The sequence below is a fragment of the Poecilia reticulata genome, linkage group LG3 (assembly GCF_000633615.1).
Source record: "Poecilia reticulata strain Guanapo linkage group LG3, Guppy_female_1.0+MT, whole genome shotgun sequence".
Lineage (NCBI taxonomy): Eukaryota > Metazoa > Chordata > Actinopteri > Cyprinodontiformes > Poeciliidae > Poecilia > Poecilia reticulata.
Window position 1 is genome coordinate 848651 of NC_024333.1, and position 21379 is coordinate 870029.

The 21379-nt window shown below is 37.7% G+C and overlaps 1 protein-coding gene across 1 annotated transcript in view; it reads right to left on the reverse strand.

Annotated features, from left to right (window-relative positions):
• lrrk1 (leucine-rich repeat kinase 1) overlaps positions 1-21379 on the reverse strand; it is a 71835-nt gene that overhangs the window by 39909 nt on the left and 10547 nt on the right. The window contains exons 6-14 of the mRNA XM_008405004.2: positions 20614-20750; positions 18662-18888; positions 18258-18385; positions 16783-16946; positions 15563-15700; positions 13732-13844; positions 13383-13422; positions 7759-7896; positions 5928-6040 (exon numbers count right to left, since the gene is read on the reverse strand). Coding sequence (XP_008403226.2) covers positions 5928-6040; positions 7759-7896; positions 13383-13422; positions 13732-13844; positions 15563-15700; positions 16783-16946; positions 18258-18385; positions 18662-18888; positions 20614-20750 — 1198 coding nt within the window. The remainder of the gene's footprint in view (positions 1-5927; positions 6041-7758; positions 7897-13382; positions 13423-13731; positions 13845-15562; positions 15701-16782; positions 16947-18257; positions 18386-18661; positions 18889-20613; positions 20751-21379) is intronic.

The following is a 21379-nucleotide window of genomic DNA, read 5'->3' on the forward strand; positions in this document are numbered from 1 at the left end:
TTACAGTGTGGAAATAATGAAAAAAATATTGAAACGTTGAAGGAAATCAACCCGACATCAGTCTTCACCTGTTCTCCTTTGTGGTTCTATTATAATTAATATCATTTTATATCTTCACACTCTGAAACTCCACATGGCTCTCCTATGCCTTCCCTGACCTGCTCCTCTCATAATAAAATAGTTTAGTTTATTTAAAAATAAAAAAACAGTTAATCCATATGTCAATAAACTAAATGAAGACCTCACCAGAGCTTCTTCAACATCATTCTAGCACTTCTGTTCTCCTAAATATCTAAATAATATAATATAATATAAATACATGTTAAGTGGTCGAGTATGATCAGGTGTTGCTCACTTTAAATAATAAAAAGGCTCATTTCGCTGCTGTTTCAGTCTCATTATAAATCATTGTGACTAGACTAGCTAACCTTTAAACAGTTAGCAGTAAAATTTTGGACGTGTGACTCTCCCAGAATTAAAACGGCTTAACCAAAAAGATTTAGTTCTATATATGAAAGTAAACTGACAAGAAGATGTTATAAACGAGCGATATTCATGGCAACATTCCTGACAGATCGTTTACCTCATTCAAACGGAGTTTCTCTGACTCCGTCTGCTGCTGCCTTTATTACCTCATTCAAACGGAGTTTCTCTGACTCCGTCTGCTGCTGCCTTTATGCTGAGCTGTTCAGAGGGGGGAGGAAGAGCTCTGCTAATGCGCTATTGTGCGCCTTCAAAATAAAAGCACGCGAGTGGAAGATTTTAAAATTCTTCGCAACTGCGGTGAAATTATTGGGGGGGACGAATGTGGCTCTCGCCAATATTGGCGGGGACATGTCCTCCCCCTTTCCCCCGTTTCCTACGCCTATGGATGCAGATGAAAAGTGTAATCCGAGTAAATGTAACATTTTAAAGAAAAAATATGTTGATTCAAAATTTCACAGTATCTACAAATCCCAAAAAAGTTGGGACAAGTAGCAGTAAGTGGCTGGAAAAAGGAAATTGAAGATATAACAAACAGCTGGAAGACCGATTAACACTAATTAGGTCAATTGACAATATGATTGGGTATAAAAAGAGCTTCTTAGAGTGTCAGTGTCTCTCTGAAGCGAAGATGGTAAGAGGATCACCAATTCCACCATTATTGCGCAGAAAGATAGTGCAGCAATACCAGAATGGTGTTACCCAGCGTAAAATGGCAAAGACTTTTAAGTTATCATCATCAACCGTGCATAACATCATCAGCAGATTCAGAGAATTTGGAACAATCGCTGTGCGTAAGGGTCAAGGCCGTAAAACTCTACTGGATGCTCGTGATCTCCGGGCCCTTAAACGTCACTGCACCTCAAACAGGAATGCCACTGTCAAAGAAATAACAGCATGAGCTCAGGAATACTCCCAGAAAGCATCGTCAGTGAACACAATCCACCGTGCCATCCGCCGCTGCCAGCAGAAACTCTACAGTGCAAAGAGGAAGCCATTTCTAAGCTCCACAAGCTCAGCTGTTTGCACTGGCCAGGAGTCATTTAAAATGGAGTGAGGCAAAATGGAAGACTGTTCTGTGGTCAGATGAGTCACGATTTGAAGTTCTTTTGAATGGAGAATTTTGAACTTCTACTGAAGTTCTACCCACATTTTTGTAATAAATACTTTGATCAGACATGACCTACTTCAAGACTTTAATGGCGAACAGAACAGGCAATAGCAACGACAAGGACCAACGACATGAACCCCATATGCAGCGAACGCATATGCAACATAGACATGTGCAACATCTCCATATGCAGCAAACACATATGCAGCGAACGTATATGCAACATAGACATGTGCAGCGAACACATATGCAGCGAACGCATATGCAACATCTACATATGCAACAAACACATATGCAACATCTACATGCAACATAGACCAACGACACATCTACACATGACTTCTACTTATTTTTGATACAAATGGAACCCCATACGTGGCGCCATTATCTCATGACTTCTCTACCTCTATTATAAAGTTTGACTCGACCAGAAATATCTACGTGTAGTGTCCTGCGCTTTTTTTTCTAATGTTACTTGTCCTGAGCCACCAAGTCAACATAACTGGTAAGCAAGTAATCAAGAGAGTTTGTGGACGGACCGCTTTGTTCATACACTGAGGGTTGTATTAAAAAACATCATGGCGTCGGTCCGCATGTCTACTACTGAGGAGAAGTTTAGCTGCTGGCAACGAGTAAAGCTGAACGCAAATGAACTTTTTCAGTGCATAAAATGATAAATGCCGGTTTTGTTTTTTTCTTGGAAAAAGTTATTAAAACAAGTTTTTGTCTAAATTAAAGTGAAAATTGGTATCGGTGATCGGTGATGGGTGATCGGAATCGGCAGGAAAAAACCTGATCAGCACATCTCTAGTTTAAATGTTTGTTTAACCACCCGACACCCCTTGCTACACCTGCTTGGCTAGCTTTAGCTGCTAACAAAAATAATAAACCAAGGGTGCTCACGTCCAATCCTCGAGAGCTACCGTCCTGCAACTTTTCGATGCATCTTTACTCCAACAGACCTGCTAACAAGCCTTTCATTTGATTCAGGTGTGTTCATTGGCGCGGGAAAGCATCTGAAAGTTGCAGGATAGCAGCTCTCAAGGACTGGACTTGAGCACCCCTGTACTGAACAGTCGTACCACGATATCCAAACAAATGAACTTACGTTAAGCATAAGTTGATACTCTTGCGCAAACAGAAAGTTAATGCATTCATAAAAAATAATCAAAATCAAAAACATGATGATCTTAACATGGAAGTTACCTCGTTTTTATTTTTGTTTTTTTAAATAGATCTTTTTTTAGATACAGAATACATAACAGTATAAACGCAGCATACATTGTGGTATAATGTCCGCCAGGGAGTTACAAACATTGAAACAATACATCACCATTACATTACATAAATACATTAAAGAAAGAACAGAAAGAGCATGTTTTAATAGCTTTGGGGAACTTACCTTGTTATAATAAGCTCCAGACAAGACACCATACCGCTGTCTCCAGGGCGACACGTGACGTCACAGATACGTTGCGATTGTGGGAGCAACTCTTTAGCGAACACCATCTCTTTAGGGAAACTGACAAACCTATCTTGGAATTTGACTAAACAAGTGTTTAATTAACATTGTATTTTTAACATGTAACACCAACACTGGTATTCTAACATTTTTGATTATGACTCTGTAGATTTCGATTCATTCCCTAAAAGATTTATTATGGAAAGTATTTTTTTTCTTTCCGTTTAATATTGTCTTTAAATGCTGGTTCTCTAAGATGCAAATAGAAGTAAAATGTCTTGCGTAGAAAAAAAACTGTATTGTACAATTATTTTGTGGTAGTTTACTGCCAGTCGTCAGTCTTGATTGTGAAAAGAGAAGAAGACATCAAATTGACAATATCCTACCGTATTTTGGAATAACAGTATCTTACTGCTGGAATTCCGCCGTAAATTTACAGCCATTTATAAGAGTGTACTCAGATTAAGCATACCTTCATATCCTCTATACCTAATTTGATTTTATTATGTCTCAGCTTATTTTTTGTTGTGTTTGAGAGCTTGTGTGATGTGAGGGGTTAGATGCAGATTGAGAGTGCAAGTGCAGGTCAAATGCAAGTTCAATTCGTACATCAATCCAGTTTCTTTGATGTGTGTGTGTGCGTGTGTGTTTGCGTGTGTGTGGGTGAGTGCAGGTGTGTGTGTATGTATTAGAGAGAGTTTATGTGTTGAACTCTTTTTCTAAATGGTCTAAATGTTTTTTAAATGGTTTTATAATTCACGGGTCTTAAATGACCCATAAGACAAACCTTGGACCCTCGTGGTGTACAGCCCACATGGAAATATAAACAAAAACAAAGTGTCACTTTTTTAAATGATGGGGTCAATTAAGGAAAAGTCAAAAAATTTCAAGTCGGAAAAAGATAGTTTAGGGTATTTTTTCTACAGCTAAACATGCTACTGGGTCACTTTTGACCCGCAAGACAACACAAGGGTTAAGAACATCCTAATTATTCACACTATACATGTCTCAATCTCAAAATATTAGCTCATCTGACTCAAAAGATAACAGATGTCATCCAAAGTAAGTAGGCAAATGATAATCAGCAAAAAAATAATAATAATAATTTTTTTCACATTTAACAATAATGTCAAATAGCATGTATAAGTCAGAAATTAGGTTGAGGAATATTTTTAAAAGTCAGTAATGTTCTGGAATGGCACCCCCATTGTGGCAGCAGGTTGGAGCAGCTCTGTTGCGTTGCTTCTGATTGGTTTTGTTTGTGATGTTTCTGGTTAAATCATTGCATATTTGTAAATTTATTCCCTCTGGTCCTGGATGCCGAGCAGCTGGAAGAATTTTTGCTCTTACTTTTGGACATTTGTTAAGGTGCATAACTGTGGCAACAAGGTGCTATTTTTTACAACTGGAAGCAGCTCATTAGCATCTCGAAAGCTGAGATAATATCTGAACAATGACTCCAAACTCCAGAGGAGTCAAACAAGTCTTCATGGATGCAGAGCAAAACCAGAAAACAAAGAGAAGGAGGAAGCTTAAGTCATCTCTTCCACCTATTGTAATAGGAAAGAATCATATCCAGACAAATGCTCTCTAACCATACGGCCAGACAGGGACTAAAAGAGGAGCAGCAAAAGTAAAACTGATGGATAGAAAAGCTGCCAGGAACTGATGGTATCAGCCAGGAGATGATACTGTGGAAAATCATCTGCTGCCTGAATATTGAGCTGCTAGCATAGCATGAAGGTCATGAGACTAAGGTACAGCAGCAGCCTTCAGTGAGAGGCCTCTTCAGATTATTTGCAAGACTGACTGCTACTGGACATCATTCCTGACAACAGTCTCACCATCTACAACTGCTCTTTGATATTTGCCTCATAAGATTTACAACATTTAATTTCCGTTGGAATAAATAAAGTATTTTTGAATTAAATTGTATTTTTTTTCCCAGAGGAAATGTTTAACATTCAATCACATTTATTTCAAAAAGAACTGCAATTAACAATTATTCTGAACATCATATAACATTTGTTTTAATGGATAATATTTTTTTTAAATAATGATTTTGAGCTTTATCTCAGACATTTAGCATGTTAAATATTATGTTATGTCAATGTTATAGTAGATTTTTTTTATAAGACCCTCACATCTTTTGATGATAGTACAGTTAGAATGAAGGCTGAATAAATATAACATAAAATATATCTTCACAAGCTCGTATAGATGAGCAAAACTGCCTCCAAACAAAACCACACAGAACCTTTAGAACAATCACTGTCGTCACAGAGTTAACCAAGAACTCCATGGAATGGAAAAGATCACCATGCAAAGAAGAAGTGATCACTCTTGTTACCTATGAAAGTGGAACTTGTCTGTTTTTAGGTGTTATAATGACTCGTTGCAGAAATTCAACAACTCATAGTAACAGTTGTTGAACCACTGAACCATTGAAAAGCTTCGGAGGCCTTTCAATGGTTATAGAAGAGGCTGCGAAAGACATCAGGTTACTAGGAAATAGTGACTACAAGATACAGCAGCAGCCTGTACCCCAGACAAGTGGAATGTCTGGGGAGGAAAAGAAGAGAAAGAAATACAAGAAAACAGCTCTATTTTGTCAATTTAAAAAAATAATAATGTAGATGTGGTGCGGTGACAGAGCAGGCGCCGCGTGTGCGGAAGTTCAGATTTCAAGTCTCATCCTCTGTTTTTTTTTTATTTTATTTATAATTTTATTTATTTAAAATTTTATAAAGCCTTACTATTCAGATGGAGCAAAACAAAACCACAGAGGCATTGCGTATTGGTTTCATATCAGCTGACATCAACAGTTATTTCCGCCAGACTACTACTTTTCAGGTGAGCATGTGGACCAACCTGCCAAGCTGGTTCCTGGACAGATCCAGAGTCTTGAGCTTCGAGCACTTCCATTTATTAGCAGAAGGGAGCGTTTCAATTAGATTCCCACACAGCTTTAATGAGACGATGGCCTGAAGGGAAGAGCAGATGGAGGCAGGAGGCATTAGGACATTGATGCTGACAAAGTTCCTGCTACACATAAGGTTTCTGAATGCAAAAAAACTGAAACCACCTAATGTTCTGTAGTGTATTAAAGGTAAAAGAAGCAACAACAAACTAAGATTTTATATAGCATATCAAAGTTAGAGATCCAACCATCTGGTTGCTCCTCCATCCATCCATTTTCTGTATACCCTTCGCTCTAGTGGGGTCAGGAGGGTTGCTGGTACCCATCTCCAGCTAGTGTTCCGGGTGAGAGGCGGGATCACCCGGGACAGGTCACCAGTCTGTCGCAGGACCCATCTGGTTGTAAGGTCAGTAAGTCAACCCAAAACATCGGACTCAGAAGAGTTTATTTGTTGTTTTATTTTATATTTCTTTCATTAATTGTTTTGTTAAATAAAGAATAATGTGTAAAGTAAGGTGGATAAAAGAAAGGAAGCAGTCTGATGGTCTGACAGGACAAGCCCTCTTCCTCCTGCACCTCCGCGGTTCCCCCCACCATCTGACCGTTCCATGAGCCATAACAAGCTATAAAATTATTGGTTATAACTCATTTATGATTTGAATCATTTTTAAATCATTTCTAGGTGAATGTGGATCTGAATATGAATGTTCAGACAGTATGACGCAGGTAAGAATACTAGCTCATACAGCCTCATCTGATATCAAACCAAGTATCAAGAAAATGTGTCACAATTCAGTGATATTTAAATAAAATAAAGGAATCAACTAGTTCCTAATTTTTCAACAATTAACAGGAACAAATTGCACCGCAATCAGATTGTGCTTCAGATCACATGAGGATCAGTTTCTCTCATGAAGATGCTTCTTACAGACATTTAGAATAAATCAGAGAAATAAAATTCATGAGGAACATTACAGAGAACTAATAACATCTTCATCAGACTGTCACATAGCAACTGAAGGCTTTGTCAGAACTTTCTCCAGTGCCACTGTGATACAGACTGCTACGTGACATCCTCCCGGTCCACTCTCATCAGCATCCACAACAACTCTTTGAAGTCACTTGGAAAATATGATTTACAACATTTCATGTCCTTTTAGGATTAATATTGGATTAATAGAACTGAAATGATATTGGCTCATTTTAATGTTGTCAGGAATGGTGTGGTTGGTGGTGAGGAGAAGCGCAGATAGACCCAGGATGAAGATGATGATGATGAAGAATTTTAATGAAATGCTTGACAGTCCAGTAAAAAGGCAGCACGGCAGAGAATAAAGCTAGTGCTTAACACCGGTAGCAACTGTATAAAACAAAGACTGACATGACGAGCTAATGCCAGCACAGGACTTCGCAGTTCTACTGTGCCGGCAGACTAACTATCAAGGACAAGGACGTACGTTTGATACGTTTGACAAGGACCCAACAAGGAACACAGACAACAGGTGGGACTAAATACACACGGGGTAATCAAGGGAACGAGACACACCTGGGACAATCAATGGGGAAGACGCAGAGACAGAGACTCAGAGGGAACAGGATCACACAGAAAAAACTCAAAAATAAACACACAGACAAATGTGGGTAGACAGACACTCTGGTTGTTCAGGTTGCAGTAGTCATGACTCAGGTGACTGAGAATATACACAGTCATGTTTGTCACAGAAAATTCATTTTAGATTTGCAATTAATCTTAAATGTCCAGTTCAACACCGCTGAACATACCTCTAGTTCAAAGATGTAGGAAGGAAGCTCTTTGAGGCAGTTGTCAGAGAAGTCCACCTCCTGCAGCTGAGTCCTCCAGAAGATGGATATGGTGTTTGGAAGATTCTCAATCTGATTGGAAGAAGCTTTGCATTGATTCTACATGAAAGGGTCAGATAAGTGGACAGGCTGTTACTATTACCATAACAGAAAAACTGTGTATTGTAGTTTTTCTGTCTGTTAATATACTTTGATTAAAGTGTGAGCGATGGAAACCAAAGTCAAATAAATTGTTTGAATCCATAAAATCTACGATTATAAGTTGATTTTGATTTTACCAATGATTCTGGTAATTAATTTTAATCGAATAAAAACTTGGCAGATTCTGCACATTAGGGGTGTTGTGGTGGCACAGGGGTTAAGTACAACCCACATATGGAGGCCTTAATCCTCGACACGGCTGTCTCAGGTTCAATTCCAGGCCTGGTGACCTTTGTCGCATGTCTTCTCTCATTAGCCACTTTCTTGTCAATTCACTATCAAATAAAGGCCACTAGGGCCAATAATACCTTAAACAAATATATATATTTTATTGCCTAAAACTTGTCAAGTGGGACAATTTTATCTTCACTTCTTTCAAATTCTATAGTAAAAAGAAACACCTATTCAGTACCCTTTGCTGTTAATGTTAAAAGAACTGCAGATCCATACATTGCTACAAACGATCTTGCATTCACTAAAGGAATGCCGTTATTGCATTTTAGGCAGTAAAATGTTTATTTTAAATAAAGTAGTTTATTCACATGTTATGTATTTCTAATACTGCATAGGCGTAAGTGTTGAAATGAAAAATCTGCAGAAGGCAATTTTTAAAATCTGATTTATCGTCAGAAGAACTGATTGCTAAAATAATCATTAGTTGCAGCCCTACACAATATTGGCATGTTTAATTATAAAACCTGCATGCATACACCTCAAAATGTAATAATAATGTTAACATTCAGTCTCCTAAAATGGAATTAAATGTCATCTGGTTAGCTGAAAGTTTAAGCTCTAAACTTTCAGCAACGTAGCTAAAGACTTAAGCTTATAATGGATGCTCCAAGAGTGACAACATTTGACATTTTCCTTTTAGTCATGATAATAGATCATGAAAAACCACAACCAGTAATGATCAATGTTTATCCATACTCTTAATAGAATGAATCAGGCAGTTGTTCTTAACCCTCCTATTATGTTGCGGGTCAAATTGACCCGTTTCAAAGTTTAAAAATATTTTTAAAATAGTTGCAAGTATTTTTATTGCATGAAACTTTTTCTATTTGTCTTAATAGGTGAACTCTACATATAAATTGAAAATTTATTCATTTTACACATTTGAAGTCCCCCCTGCGTCTACTTGTTACATCGATACTGTTCGGGTCAATTTGATCCGGCAGTCAAGTTAAAGTGCAAAAAAAGATTAAAAATGTCCAATTCTGTTTGTTTCCTTACAGCTATGAACCTTATTTCACCACACACANCTCTACAGTGCAAAGAGGAAGCCATTTCTAAGCTCCACAAGCTCAGCTGTTTGCACTGGCCAGGAGTCATTTAAAATGGAGTGAGGCAAAATGGAAGACTGTTCTGTGGTCAGATGAGTCACGATTTGAAGTTCTTTTGAATGGAGAATTTTGAACTTCTACTGAAGTTCTACCCACATTTTTGTAATAAATACTTTGATCAGACATGACCTACTTCAAGACTTTAATGGCGAACAGAACAGGCAATAGCAACGACAAGGACCAACGACATGAACCCCATATGCAGCGAACGCATATGCAACATAGACATGTGCAACATCTCCATATGCAGCAAACACATATGCAGCGAACGTATATGCAACATAGACATGTGCAGCGAACACATATGCAGCGAACGCATATGCAACATCTACATATGCAACAAACACATATGCAACATCTACATGCAACATAGACCAACGACACATCTACACATGACTTCTACTTATTTTTGATACAAATGGAACCCCATACGTGGCGCCATTATCTCATGACTTCTCTACCTCTATTATAAAGTTTGACTCGACCAGAAATATCTACGTGTAGTGTCCTGCGCTTTTTTTTCTAATGTTACTTGTCCTGAGCCACCAAGTCAACATAACTGGTAAGCAAGTAATCAAGAGAGTTTGTGGACGGACCGCTTTGTTCATACACTGAGGGTTGTATTAAAAAACATCATGGCGTCGGTCCGCATGTCTACTACTGAGGAGAAGTTTAGCTGCTGGCAACGAGTAAAGCTGAACGCAAATGAACTTTTTCAGTGCATAAAATGATAAATGCCGGTTTTGTTTTTTTCTTGGAAAAAGTTATTAAAACAAGTTTTTGTCTAAATTAAAGTGAAAATTGGTATCGGTGATCGGTGATGGGTGATCGGAATCGGCAGGAAAAAACCTGATCAGCACATCTCTAGTTTAAATGTTTGTTTAACCACCCGACACCCCTTGCTACACCTGCTTGGCTAGCTTTAGCTGCTAACAAAAATAATAAACCAAGGGTGCTCACGTCCAATCCTCGAGAGCTACCGTCCTGCAACTTTTCGATGCATCTTTACTCCAACAGACCTGCTAACAAGCCTTTCATTTGATTCAGGTGTGTTCATTGGCGCGGGAAAGCATCTGAAAGTTGCAGGATAGCAGCTCTCAAGGACTGGACTTGAGCACCCCTGTACTGAACAGTCGTACCACGATATCCAAACAAATGAACTTACGTTAAGCATAAGTTGATACTCTTGCGCAAACAGAAAGTTAATGCATTCATAAAAAATAATCAAAATCAAAAACATGATGATCTTAACATGGAAGTTACCTCGTTTTTATTTTTGTTTTTTTAAATAGATCTTTTTTTAGATACAGAATACATAACAGTATAAACGCAGCATACATTGTGGTATAATGTCCGCCAGGGAGTTACAAACATTGAAACAATACATCACCATTACATTACATAAATACATTAAAGAAAGAACAGAAAGAGCATGTTTTAATAGCTTTGGGGAACTTACCTTGTTATAATAAGCTCCAGACAAGACACCATACCGCTGTCTCCAGGGCGACACGTGACGTCACAGATACGTTGCGATTGTGGGAGCAACTCTTTAGCGAACACCATCTCTTTAGGGAAACTGACAAACCTATCTTGGAATTTGACTAAACAAGTGTTTAATTAACATTGTATTTTTAACATGTAACACCAACACTGGTATTCTAACATTTTTGATTATGACTCTGTAGATTTCGATTCATTCCCTAAAAGATTTATTATGGAAAGTATTTTTTTTCTTTCCGTTTAATATTGTCTTTAAATGCTGGTTCTCTAAGATGCAAATAGAAGTAAAATGTCTTGCGTAGAAAAAAAACTGTATTGTACAATTATTTTGTGGTAGTTTACTGCCAGTCGTCAGTCTTGATTGTGAAAAGAGAAGAAGACATCAAATTGACAATATCCTACCGTATTTTGGAATAACAGTATCTTACTGCTGGAATTCCGCCGTAAATTTACAGCCATTTATAAGAGTGTACTCAGATTAAGCATACCTTCATATCCTCTATACCTAATTTGATTTTATTATGTCTCAGCTTATTTTTTGTTGTGTTTGAGAGCTTGTGTGATGTGAGGGGTTAGATGCAGATTGAGAGTGCAAGTGCAGGTCAAATGCAAGTTCAATTCGTACATCAATCCAGTTTCTTTGATGTGTGTGTGTGCGTGTGTGTTTGCGTGTGTGTGGGTGAGTGCAGGTGTGTGTGTATGTATTAGAGAGAGTTTATGTGTTGAACTCTTTTTCTAAATGGTCTAAATGTTTTTTAAATGGTTTTATAATTCACGGGTCTTAAATGACCCATAAGACAAACCTTGGACCCTCGTGGTGTACAGCCCACATGGAAATATAAACAAAAACAAAGTGTCACTTTTTTAAATGATGGGGTCAATTAAGGAAAAGTCAAAAAATTTCAAGTCGGAAAAAGATAGTTTAGGGTATTTTTTCTACAGCTAAACATGCTACTGGGTCACTTTTGACCCGCAAGACAACACAAGGGTTAAGAACATCCTAATTATTCACACTATACATGTCTCAATCTCAAAATATTAGCTCATCTGACTCAAAAGATAACAGATGTCATCCAAAGTAAGTAGGCAAATGATAATCAGCAAAAAAATAATAATAATAATTTTTTTCACATTTAACAATAATGTCAAATAGCATGTATAAGTCAGAAATTAGGTTGAGGAATATTTTTAAAAGTCAGTAATGTTCTGGAATGGCACCCCCATTGTGGCAGCAGGTTGGAGCAGCTCTGTTGCGTTGCTTCTGATTGGTTTTGTTTGTGATGTTTCTGGTTAAATCATTGCATATTTGTAAATTTATTCCCTCTGGTCCTGGATGCCGAGCAGCTGGAAGAATTTTTGCTCTTACTTTTGGACATTTGTTAAGGTGCATAACTGTGGCAACAAGGTGCTATTTTTTACAACTGGAAGCAGCTCATTAGCATCTCGAAAGCTGAGATAATATCTGAACAATGACTCCAAACTCCAGAGGAGTCAAACAAGTCTTCATGGATGCAGAGCAAAACCAGAAAACAAAGAGAAGGAGGAAGCTTAAGTCATCTCTTCCACCTATTGTAATAGGAAAGAATCATATCCAGACAAATGCTCTCTAACCATACGGCCAGACAGGGACTAAAAGAGGAGCAGCAAAAGTAAAACTGATGGATAGAAAAGCTGCCAGGAACTGATGGTATCAGCCAGGAGATGATACTGTGGAAAATCATCTGCTGCCTGAATATTGAGCTGCTAGCATAGCATGAAGGTCATGAGACTAAGGTACAGCAGCAGCCTTCAGTGAGAGGCCTCTTCAGATTATTTGCAAGACTGACTGCTACTGGACATCATTCCTGACAACAGTCTCACCATCTACAACTGCTCTTTGATATTTGCCTCATAAGATTTACAACATTTAATTTCCGTTGGAATAAATAAAGTATTTTTGAATTAAATTGTATTTTTTTTCCCAGAGGAAATGTTTAACATTCAATCACATTTATTTCAAAAAGAACTGCAATTAACAATTATTCTGAACATCATATAACATTTGTTTTAATGGATAATATTTTTTTTAAATAATGATTTTGAGCTTTATCTCAGACATTTAGCATGTTAAATATTATGTTATGTCAATGTTATAGTAGATTTTTTTTATAAGACCCTCACATCTTTTGATGATAGTACAGTTAGAATGAAGGCTGAATAAATATAACATAAAATATATCTTCACAAGCTCGTATAGATGAGCAAAACTGCCTCCAAACAAAACCACACAGAACCTTTAGAACAATCACTGTCGTCACAGAGTTAACCAAGAACTCCATGGAATGGAAAAGATCACCATGCAAAGAAGAAGTGATCACTCTTGTTACCTATGAAAGTGGAACTTGTCTGTTTTTAGGTGTTATAATGACTCGTTGCAGAAATTCAACAACTCATAGTAACAGTTGTTGAACCACTGAACCATTGAAAAGCTTCGGAGGCCTTTCAATGGTTATAGAAGAGGCTGCGAAAGACATCAGGTTACTAGGAAATAGTGACTACAAGATACAGCAGCAGCCTGTACCCCAGACAAGTGGAATGTCTGGGGAGGAAAAGAAGAGAAAGAAATACAAGAAAACAGCTCTATTTTGTCAATTTAAAAAAATAATAATGTAGATGTGGTGCGGTGACAGAGCAGGCGCCGCGTGTGCGGAAGTTCAGATTTCAAGTCTCATCCTCTGTTTTTTTTTTATTTTATTTATAATTTTATTTATTTAAAATTTTATAAAGCCTTACTATTCAGATGGAGCAAAACAAAACCACAGAGGCATTGCGTATTGGTTTCATATCAGCTGACATCAACAGTTATTTCCGCCAGACTACTACTTTTCAGGTGAGCATGTGGACCAACCTGCCAAGCTGGTTCCTGGACAGATCCAGAGTCTTGAGCTTCGAGCACTTCCATTTATTAGCAGAAGGGAGCGTTTCAATTAGATTCCCACACAGCTTTAATGAGACGATGGCCTGAAGGGAAGAGCAGATGGAGGCAGGAGGCATTAGGACATTGATGCTGACAAAGTTCCTGCTACACATAAGGTTTCTGAATGCAAAAAAACTGAAACCACCTAATGTTCTGTAGTGTATTAAAGGTAAAAGAAGCAACAACAAACTAAGATTTTATATAGCATATCAAAGTTAGAGATCCAACCATCTGGTTGCTCCTCCATCCATCCATTTTCTGTATACCCTTCGCTCTAGTGGGGTCAGGAGGGTTGCTGGTACCCATCTCCAGCTAGTGTTCCGGGTGAGAGGCGGGATCACCCGGGACAGGTCACCAGTCTGTCGCAGGACCCATCTGGTTGTAAGGTCAGTAAGTCAACCCAAAACATCGGACTCAGAAGAGTTTATTTGTTGTTTTATTTTATATTTCTTTCATTAATTGTTTTGTTAAATAAAGAATAATGTGTAAAGTAAGGTGGATAAAAGAAAGGAAGCAGTCTGATGGTCTGACAGGACAAGCCCTCTTCCTCCTGCACCTCCGCGGTTCCCCCCACCATCTGACCGTTCCATGAGCCATAACAAGCTATAAAATTATTGGTTATAACTCATTTATGATTTGAATCATTTTTAAATCATTTCTAGGTGAATGTGGATCTGAATATGAATGTTCAGACAGTATGACGCAGGTAAGAATACTAGCTCATACAGCCTCATCTGATATCAAACCAAGTATCAAGAAAATGTGTCACAATTCAGTGATATTTAAATAAAATAAAGGAATCAACTAGTTCCTAATTTTTCAACAATTAACAGGAACAAATTGCACCGCAATCAGATTGTGCTTCAGATCACATGAGGATCAGTTTCTCTCATGAAGATGCTTCTTACAGACATTTAGAATAAATCAGAGAAATAAAATTCATGAGGAACATTACAGAGAACTAATAACATCTTCATCAGACTGTCACATAGCAACTGAAGGCTTTGTCAGAACTTTCTCCAGTGCCACTGTGATACAGACTGCTACGTGACATCCTCCCGGTCCACTCTCATCAGCATCCACAACAACTCTTTGAAGTCACTTGGAAAATATGATTTACAACATTTCATGTCCTTTTAGGATTAATATTGGATTAATAGAACTGAAATGATATTGGCTCATTTTAATGTTGTCAGGAATGGTGTGGTTGGTGGTGAGGAGAAGCGCAGATAGACCCAGGATGAAGATGATGATGATGAAGAATTTTAATGAAATGCTTGACAGTCCAGTAAAAAGGCAGCACGGCAGAGAATAAAGCTAGTGCTTAACACCGGTAGCAACTGTATAAAACAAAGACTGACATGACGAGCTAATGCCAGCACAGGACTTCGCAGTTCTACTGTGCCGGCAGACTAACTATCAAGGACAAGGACGTACGTTTGATACGTTTGACAAGGACCCAACAAGGAACACAGACAACAGGTGGGACTAAATACACACGGGGTAATCAAGGGAACGAGACACACCTGGGACAATCAATGGGGAAGACGCAGAGACAGAGACTCAGAGGGAACAGGATCACACAGAAAAAACTCAAAAATAAACACACAGACAAATGTGGGTAGACAGACACTCTGGTTGTTCAGGTTGCAGTAGTCATGACTCAGGTGACTGAGAATATACACAGTCATGTTTGTCACAGAAAATTCATTTTAGATTTGCAATTAATCTTAAATGTCCAGTTCAACACCGCTGAACATACCTCTAGTTCAAAGATGTAGGAAGGAAGCTCTTTGAGGCAGTTGTCAGAGAAGTCCACCTCCTGCAGCTGAGTCCTCCAGAAGATGGATATGGTGTTTGGAAGATTCTCAATCTGATTGGAAGAAGCTTTGCATTGATTCTACATGAAAGGGTCAGATAAGTGGACAGGCTGTTACTATTACCATAACAGAAAAACTGTGTATTGTAGTTTTTCTGTCTGTTAATATACTTTGATTAAAGTGTGAGCGATGGAAACCAAAGTCAAATAAATTGTTTGAATCCATAAAATCTACGATTATAAGTTGATTTTGATTTTACCAATGATTCTGGTAATTAATTTTAATCGAATAAAAACTTGGCAGATTCTGCACATTAGGGGTGTTGTGGTGGCACAGGGGTTAAGTACAACCCACATATGGAGGCCTTAATCCTCGACACGGCTGTCTCAGGTTCAATTCCAGGCCTGGTGACCTTTGTCGCATGTCTTCTCTCATTAGCCACTTTCTTGTCAATTCACTATCAAATAAAGGCCACTAGGGCCAATAATACCTTAAACAAATATATATATTTTATTGCCTAAAACTTGTCAAGTGGGACAATTTTATCTTCACTTCTTTCAAATTCTATAGTAAAAAGAAACACCTATTCAGTACCCTTTGCTGTTAATGTTAAAAGAACTGCAGATCCATACATTGCTACAAACGATCTTGCATTCACTAAAGGAATGCCGTTATTGCATTTTAGGCAGTAAAATGTTTATTTTAAATAAAGTAGTTTATTCACATGTTATGTATTTCTAATACTGCATAGGCGTAAGTGTTGAAATGAAAAATCTGCAGAAGGCAATTTTTAAAATCTGATTTATCGTCAGAAGAACTGATTGCTAAAATAATCATTAGTTGCAGCCCTACACAATATTGGCATGTTTAATTATAAAACCTGCATGCATACACCTCAAAATGTAATAATAATGTTAACATTCAGTCTCCTAAAATGGAATTAAATGTCATCTGGTTAGCTGAAAGTTTAAGCTCTAAACTTTCAGCAACGTAGCTAAAGACTTAAGCTTATAATGGATGCTCCAAGAGTGACAACATTTGACATTTTCCTTTTAGTCATGATAATAGATCATGAAAAACCACAACCAGTAATGATCAATGTTTATCCATACTCTTAATAGAATGAATCAGGCAGTTGTTCTTAAGCAGCATGACTTCTTACCAGTGGGCAGGCCCAGGGGTCAGGGAAAGCATTCAGTTTGTTTCTGCTCACATCAAGGCAGCGCAGGGACTTTAAAGAGTGCATAACTGAAGTGAGCAGGCTGGTTAGACAGTTACTAGACACATCCAGTCCCTCCAGCTTTCGCAGACCAATCCAGTTCACAGCTGGAAGAGCAAAAACAAGATTTAATCAAATAGGGGAAGAAAACAATTTAAACATAAAGAGTAATATTATTTATAGATTGTAATGTATTACTGACATAGCTGAATGATAATTGACTAATTTACTGAATGGTGTTATGGTTGGTGAGTTTGGGTTGTGATTTCTGTAGTTCACTACTTGAAAGCAGATCAAAATTGTCAAACAAACAAACAAAATGAAGCAGTTTACATCATTGTCTTGTTTTTCTTCAAAAATGTTAAAAGCTGGGAGGAAACATTATGCAGCCAGTAGAATATGAATTGCTTCATGATAAATGCAGAGTATTTGGATAAACTTTATCTTTGTTATTTCCTTCAAATTCTCTATGGCTATAAGTCCAGGTTCCAGTAAAGCTGCTCTCAGAAAATATTAACATTTTATTCGATTAATTTAGAAAACAAACCATTCCAATAACAAAATCTTATTTTTGACTAGTTTCTAGTGGAATTGTCTTTGTTTTTTGACTTAGAAATAAGTTAAAAAAGCAAACATAGCAACTTTTCAGTAAATATAGGATCTTGTTTTAGGTCAATAATTCTGTAATATTGATGAAAACACATACTGGTTCCACTGGCAGATTATTTCACTTTTGACATTGGAAAAATGTATTGTGTGTTATGACAAAATTTTGTTTTATTTAAAATCAACCAAGCAATCAATGAATTTGATCTATAAAACACCCTTCATGTTGGAGGCAGCTTCCTGGAAACATAATAAATGGTATTTCTGAACTGGGTTTGAACCGTCCAGGGGCACAGTCTGCAGGGGCAATTACCAGAGTTGTGAAGCAAACTGAAACTGGTGGGATTATCCCTTTTTCTCCCCTCTTTGTACGAGGGCTGGTGGATATTAAAAGAGATGTGCCTTCATTTCTTCTTCACTTTTCCTGGAATAGCCAGGGAAGTCATTGCTCATTTTCTTTGCTTAATTTCTTAATAAAATAATAATCAAAATGCATTTTGAATAATTTTTGATTGACTCAGTGTTTCACCATACGTAAGACTTATTTATTTCCTTAACATGTTGTAAGTTAAATAAAACGCCAGTGGAAATGGTAGTTTTTATCAATATTAAATATGTAAGGAGGCAGAGGAACTTGTTTTTCCACAGATTATTTGTCCCCTTTTATGCCATCAGGACATAGTGACAGTGTAAAGAAACACGTAAAAAACCTATTGATTATAAAAGTTACCTACTGCAGTTTTAGACATGGCAACATTCATACTATGCATTGAGCCATCAAAGTGTGCCACATAATCAGATATGGAACATACAGGCAGGGATGTCAAACAGTGTGTTGAGCTGGTTATCGGCAGCACAGAGTTTCTGCAGGTGGACCAGATGGAGAAGTCCAGTTGGTAAACTCTTCAGCTGGTTCTGAGATATATTCACCATCTGTAACCTGAACCACAGAAAAAATTAAGTTTGAGATATTGATATAGAATATTTATTCTGTTGAATTTAAGAACTGTTTTGATACATTCAGTTCTATAGAAAAGTAGCTTCTAATCTTTGCGTTACAGCAAAACCAACTATCAACAATCTCAAGAGAAATGTTCTTATTTGGTCAAATAAAATGACTTGATGTCTGAAATAATAAGTAACTAAATAACAGAAAGACAAAGGTAAACCTTTAAGCTACAAATTTCTGTTTGTCTTGATGTATCTGGTCCCACACCTGGAGCAGATGACATTCTGGGAGTTCTGAGCAAATGGCAGCTCTTTAAGAGCGTTGTTAGACAGATCCAGAGTTCTGAGATGGATGAGGCCCCAGGGGACCACCGAGGGCAGAGCATCCAGGCTGTTGGAAGACAGGTCCAGGTGGGTGATTTGGGAGCAGACGTCCATGAACCAGTTCAGATCCAAATATGGTAACTGCAAGCCGCTCCAGTACACACGGACACTCTGCAGACACCAACAGACACACACTCATCTCCACAAAAAATGATTTCAGAGATATGGTCAATGATAACATTGACCATATCTCTGAACTGCCTGCCATAAAAAATGTCCTGCTAACATTAAAACTAACATCAAATTCTAGGATCTAATGTTTATGCACCAACATGCTGCCCCTCATGGTGGTAGCATGTTGATGCAGCTCTGTTGTGTTAGTTCTGATTGTTTATATCTAGACTTTGGTTCCTAACTTTATTTTATTGTTTTTGGATGAAGGATTGGATGCCACTTTTAAACAGATGGTATGATGTGTAACTATGGCAACAAGATATGTTTTTACAACTGGGGCAGCTAATTAGCACCCCAAAAGTTCAAATGAATCCTGAACTACAACCCCAAATCCCAGAGGAGCTGAAAAAGAAGTTTCATGAAGAGAGAGAAGGAGGAAGTTCAAACCATCTCTTCCATCCACCAAGAGTAAGAAAGGATTATATTCCCAACTTCAACGTCTTTCTGCTCATCTCTCACCATACAGACATATAGACATTTAAAGAGAAGTGGACAAATTTAATACTTGATGGTCGGTTGGGCTCAGGCTTCTGTGGCGCATTTTTAATAAGCCTACACTGCTTATTTCTACATTCTAAATGAGAATGTACAATATAAAGCTGTGTTCTTCTACTTCGTATAATCTAAGTAGAGGAGTACATAGTTTACCCTGATGATGCAAGAAAGAAACTAAGGTGCAGACATTTAAAAGACTAACAAGTATATGTGGCCCAGAACTGATCTGCTCCCATCAATCACACATCCCAGGTGATTTCCACTTGACTCCTCCTGCTACAAGTGACATAATGGAGCTGGAAGATGTTAAAAAAAAAGTTAAAAACACAAAATATTGCACTGCTAACCCAGCAGAAGGCACAGTCAAAGGTCTGGAAGTATCTTAAACTGGTAGTTGACAACAACAGCAGCTGTGTTGGCTTCATGGACTGCAGAAAACATGCTGCTTTTCTCTCTGATGTCAGGGTTACTTTGGGCTCAATCCTCTAACTAGAATTAATGAGTCGTGCTAAATCGGGCTGGACAGTGTCAATGGGCTCAGGCCCGGTTGGGTTTTTTTAGGCCCAATCTGAACTCTAGTTACTGTGGAACAGCGTCTCTGCTGCCTGGATACTGAACTGTTAGAATGTCATGACAGACATGAGACTGTTTTAAAGCAACAGTCTTCAGTCAGAGGCTCTTCAGTTTTGCTGCAAGACTGACTGCTATAGGTAATCCTCTCTGCCCACAGCATCACCATCCACAACAACTCTTTGAAGATACTTGGATGAGATGAGTTACGACAACATTTCATTTCCCTTTGGGATAAATAAAGTATTTTTGAATTTAAATGGAATTTGCAGGATTGTAATGGAAGCTTTGGGTCCATAAATAAAGCTGTGATGATTTTATTAGGTATAAAATTAAATCAGAAGTGTTTTCAGAATACTTGAATGACCATAACCCATGGTCATCTTACACCATGGGTAGGATTCATTTTAAGTGAATCTACTCTTTACATGGACACCCTTCATTTATTAGCCATTCATTCATTCTGAAACACTGCCTATGGGAAGGTGTGATTAGCTGAAAACCTAGATTACACATTTAAACTAATGTTATTTATGTTTTCTTTTAAAGACAGGTCTATCCTGTGAAGACGTCACATGTACTAGTTAAAACTCAGACCTCCACTCCATTTGCACCAGACGTTTCGTCAAGTTTCTGTCTCAGGAGGCGTTTGCTGAAATCCGGATAGTCCATCAGGGTGTAGGATGAAAATTCAGCACCATTTTCTAGCAGGAAGTGAGCAATCTCCTCATTACCTAAAACACAAAACATGCAGTTTATACTATGTACAAGAAAAGCCAGTGCTAAACCTTTCAGGGAAAACTTCAGGGAATCTTTTCCCTGAACTCTTTTGACACATTTGTTTGAACATACCTTATGCCTCATTGTGGTTCTGAATATTCACAGTTCCTCAGGCTATGAAGCTGGTGTAAACAGTGCCAAAGTCTGTAGTGACTAAGTTGTTACTGTTGTTTTTTTCTCATACAATGCATGTCTGGTAAACTAAACTATTTTAAAAGTGAGATGAAGGGTAAACGTTAAAGGGATTTAAAGCTAAATTTAATATTAAGTTTATGTTAAAGTATCAAACTATCTCTGAAATGACTATTCAAATCCCAATCTCAATTTGTAGCTCTTCATTCTGTCTATGCTTTCCTTTCTTTGTAAAGCGTCTTTGAGTGTCCTAAAAAGTTTGCTAGTATTATTATCATTATTATTATCTCTCCGGGAAGAAAACAGTTTTTCTTGCATTCTATTTTCAGAAAGCATACAGATAAAGCACAATCAGGGACAGCTGCCTATAGAGGAAAAATGAACAACATCTGTTGGTGTTTTAATGCCGTAGTTGAAGCAGTAGGATGCTTTTTGAACTGTGATTGGGATG